Genomic DNA, 3,746 nt, shown 5'->3' on the forward strand with positions numbered 1-3,746 from the left:
TGTGGAGGCTATATTCATCTTCCATGCTCCTTCACGTGGAGGCTAGATTCATTTTCAAGACCTAACATGCGCACGAATTCCACAAAATTGGTGGTAGCAAAACTTAAACCTACGACCTCTATCATCTCTAATACTAAACTTCCAATACCATACTAAACACCTTTGTCTAAATCTAAGCCTCCGCTTGGCAAATTTATATGTCATCTATAAATTGATAAAACCTCATTTTCAATTGCACATTCCAATGATTCTCTCAAGTATTATCCACTTATCCACCATTCATTTCTATCTACTTTAAAATTTAACCGTTTATAAATTCTTCCCAGAAGGACTCTAAGCTTTTAGTTTTTACGAGTCTACCACCTATGGGATGGTGGATCGAACAAGGCTTTGCCCTCAACAAAATTAAAGAAATAAAAGTTAATGCTGAAACAATATCACACAAAATTCCTCTTAGCCATTACATCACCATAGACCTTTTTAATAAAGAGACCAAGAAAAGGACAAATCTATTCCCAAAATTGTAGATCAAATCAAGCCCATGAAAAGTATGAACAATTTGTATACCTAAGGTATGGTAAATTACCAGATGGATTTATTCATATCAGCATCACACTGAAATACATTGATGATTCTCGAAATAGACAAACCTTTAGAATAACACATAAAGAACAAATGACACTAAATCAGTGAACTAAAAACATCATCAAAAGTGTAGAAACACGCGTTTAACACACAGAAACATAAATAAACAGAGTAATAACATAATAAAACATAGAACAAGAATGTACTAAATGTATAATTTTATCAGTTAATTACTCAGTTAACTAAGAAGATTCTTAGCTTCTCACAGCCAGCAAGGAAGGAATTGCAGCCAAATTCGGAGCGGCATTCTTATTTGCAGATGAATCCCTCTTTCCAGACGAAGGTTTGCTGAATGCTCTCATTGGACTTGCAAATGCCCATCCCCAGCTTTTGCTCCTCCCGTGAGAAAGATTTCTCACACTGCCTGGTGTTGTTGAACTTGATTTTCCATTCACGTTATCTTCAGTCGATGATGAAGCCCTATACGACGAAGAAGACGATGATGAGCTGATAGTGAATCCACTGAAAATCCCACCACACCTAACTCTCTCTTTAATGCAAACTTGCCCATTATTATTTCCACCATTTTTATGCATTGCTGAGGAAATTCTAGACCTTCCTTCCCTTTGAGACTCCACTCTGCGGAGTGCACAATCGCCAAATCCAGTCGATATTCTCTCAAAGAAATCCCCTGAAAAACTTCTGCTCCCGCAGCCGACAGATCTAGATCTTGACACTTTCCTATCAAATGCAGCCTGATCATCAGGGCTTTCATTTTCCTCGACTACAACGAATTCCCTGGTTTTCTTGTCCCTAGTAGATCCTGCAGTGCTTACAGAACTTGCACTTGCCGATGGAAAGTTTGAATCTTTAGAGGGCCTTTCAGGTTTCTTGGTAGTGGAATTGGAATTTCTTGATAAGTAAAGAAATGACCAAAACCCCCATTTATGGGGGCTATAATCTTCAGCAAAATTTTCATCCAAGAAATGTGTACCTGTTGAAAACTAAACTTCTAAGATAAAGTGATTCAACTAGTACAGCACAAAAATAAATTTAGCTTAAGTAGATACGATGTTACCTCTTCTAGGAGTAGCGGTGGATTTGCTTCTCTTGAAAACAATGGGGGCAGGATCTGAACTTGCCGCCATTGCTGCACTGTCCTTCTTTTTCTTTTTCCTGTGCGTCAAAATAAAGGGCAATCTTGACCTCCTAGAGTAATACCCATTATAGCTACAGTCATTGCTAGGGGCATTGTTGTAACTGACACTACGAGAGGCGGCTGAAGAAGACACGTGGCGGCGGACCTGAAGGGATGACACGGCGGCGGTAGCTGTAGCGGTGGAAGTGGCGTTGCCGCCACCACCAAAGTCAGATCTAAAAGAGGGAGAAGAAGAAGAGGAAGAAGAAGGGAAAATGGCTAAAGGAAAAGAGGAAGACACAAGTTTTCCAAGCTTTTCTTGAAGGCAAAAGGCACAGATTCCACCTGGGGTGCTGTTCTTGTAGGGGTGATCTGCACATTGCATGTTACCTTCTCCCATATCTTCATGCACCACTTCCATCACCATTTTTGCTCAAAAATCTTGAATAGGTAGTTGATAAAAACAAATTTTGATTATAGGGTTCTTGATTTTTCCTCTTCCTTTCGGTTTTCTGGTTACATATTCGGTACGAAAAATGGCTTCAAAGTTTAATGGAAAATGGCTTCACATATACAGAGAGAAAATGAGTAATAAATGGATGAATGCAGAAAATGGGATTGTAGTGTCTAGAAATGGTGAGGGCGTGGGTGGTATAGGTATAGAGTTCCTAGGAGCACGTGGAAACATGACTGGTTTATATAATTAATAGGAGAAATTAGAATTGGACTCCCAACCTTTGAAGAAGTGTGAATATAGGTCCCTAGCATCTTAAAATCGTGGCACGAGAGCAAGCGCCATAGTGTGGTTCTGCTTAAGTTAAACGTACCTTTAAGTAATCAGTGTTATAAAATTAATTTTGCAATTGCAGAATAATTTTTAATTACATTCAAACATGCTCAATTCATTTGGGATAGTATTTGTAATTTACTTTCCTTAATTGTTTTCAAAGACAGATCATGTAGTTCATGCTATACCAAGAATGTGTATTGCAATATTTATTCATCTAGCAAAACAATCATGCCATACCGAGAATGTGTATTGCAATATTTATTCATCTAGCAAAACAATCATGCGAAAGAAATTGCGTTATAACAAAATTAATTCAACTTACAATAAATTTGAAGAAGCAATGAAAGAGATAATCTCGGTTGATTTGGCATCGTTGTCACAAAGGAATCGAAGAACACTTCTAGTTTGTAAATCAAATAAAAAAACTTGTTTGACAAAAGAAGGGAGTATTTGCAAAATCTAAGGAGTGTTTTGGAAAATTAACACTTTAAACTATAAACTCAAATGCCTTATAAGTAGCTCATGAAAATTCGGCTCGTGTCCACGAAGCAGGCTCGATTCGACTTTGTGACTTGTGGGTCTCATGGATCGAGTTGAATCACCCACAAGCCCATGATTCAACTCAGAAAAAAACAAAATAAAAATAACAAAGCATATAGAAATATTCAACATTAAACTCTCTAGTCCAAAAAAGAGTTTACGAGCGAGAGCCTCCAAATGGTAGATTAAAGGGGGGACACCAAATGATTGCTGCTAGGTCAAATCGGGACGAGGATTGATCCATTTGCCCTCCCTAATTTATTTAGACCTCTACTTAATGTACACGAGGATTACAATCTTTCTACTATTTTATGGAATTCATATGGCATGTTGCAATATCAAATTTTTATGCTCCATCTGATTTAGATTAAAAAAAATAGATTTTTAAGTATATTCTAATAAAAGTTAACAAAATGTCTGAATAGAAATTTATAAAAATTATGAATTATATGGAATGCATAATTACAAATGAGTTTGGTGAGAAAATGAGTTTTAAGAATTGGGACAAACAGAAAAAATAAGAACAAAAAGTATTTCACTATGGAAAAAAAATGAGAGAAATTGCTAATAATTCCAAATTCGACTAAAACTTAACAAAAATATAAATTTATATTAAAAATTGGGCCAATTTAATAATTAGAATTTTTATGTTGTTAGAGTTAGGCTAAAGCCTCTGCCAGACGGCCAGAGTTG

The 3,746-nt window shown here is 36.5% G+C and overlaps 1 protein-coding gene across 1 annotated transcript; it reads right to left on the reverse strand.

Moving 5' to 3' along the window:
* Positions 1-575: 575 nt before the first annotated feature.
* LOC111393383 lies at positions 576-2,370 on the reverse strand. The gene is made up of 2 exons (XM_023018891.1): positions 1,664-2,370; positions 576-1,579 (listed from the first exon to the last, which is right to left on the reverse strand). Exons 1-2 carry the CDS (start codon positions 2,148-2,150, stop codon positions 840-842), a joined length of 1,227 nt encoding a protein of 408 aa, XP_022874659.1. The 5' UTR covers positions 2,151-2,370; the 3' UTR covers positions 576-839.
* Between the last annotated feature and the right edge of the window lie 1,376 nt (positions 2,371-3,746).

Source organism: Olea europaea, chromosome 4 (genome assembly GCF_002742605.1).
Source record: "Olea europaea var. sylvestris chromosome 4, O_europaea_v1, whole genome shotgun sequence".
NCBI lineage: Eukaryota > Viridiplantae > Streptophyta > Magnoliopsida > Lamiales > Oleaceae > Olea > Olea europaea.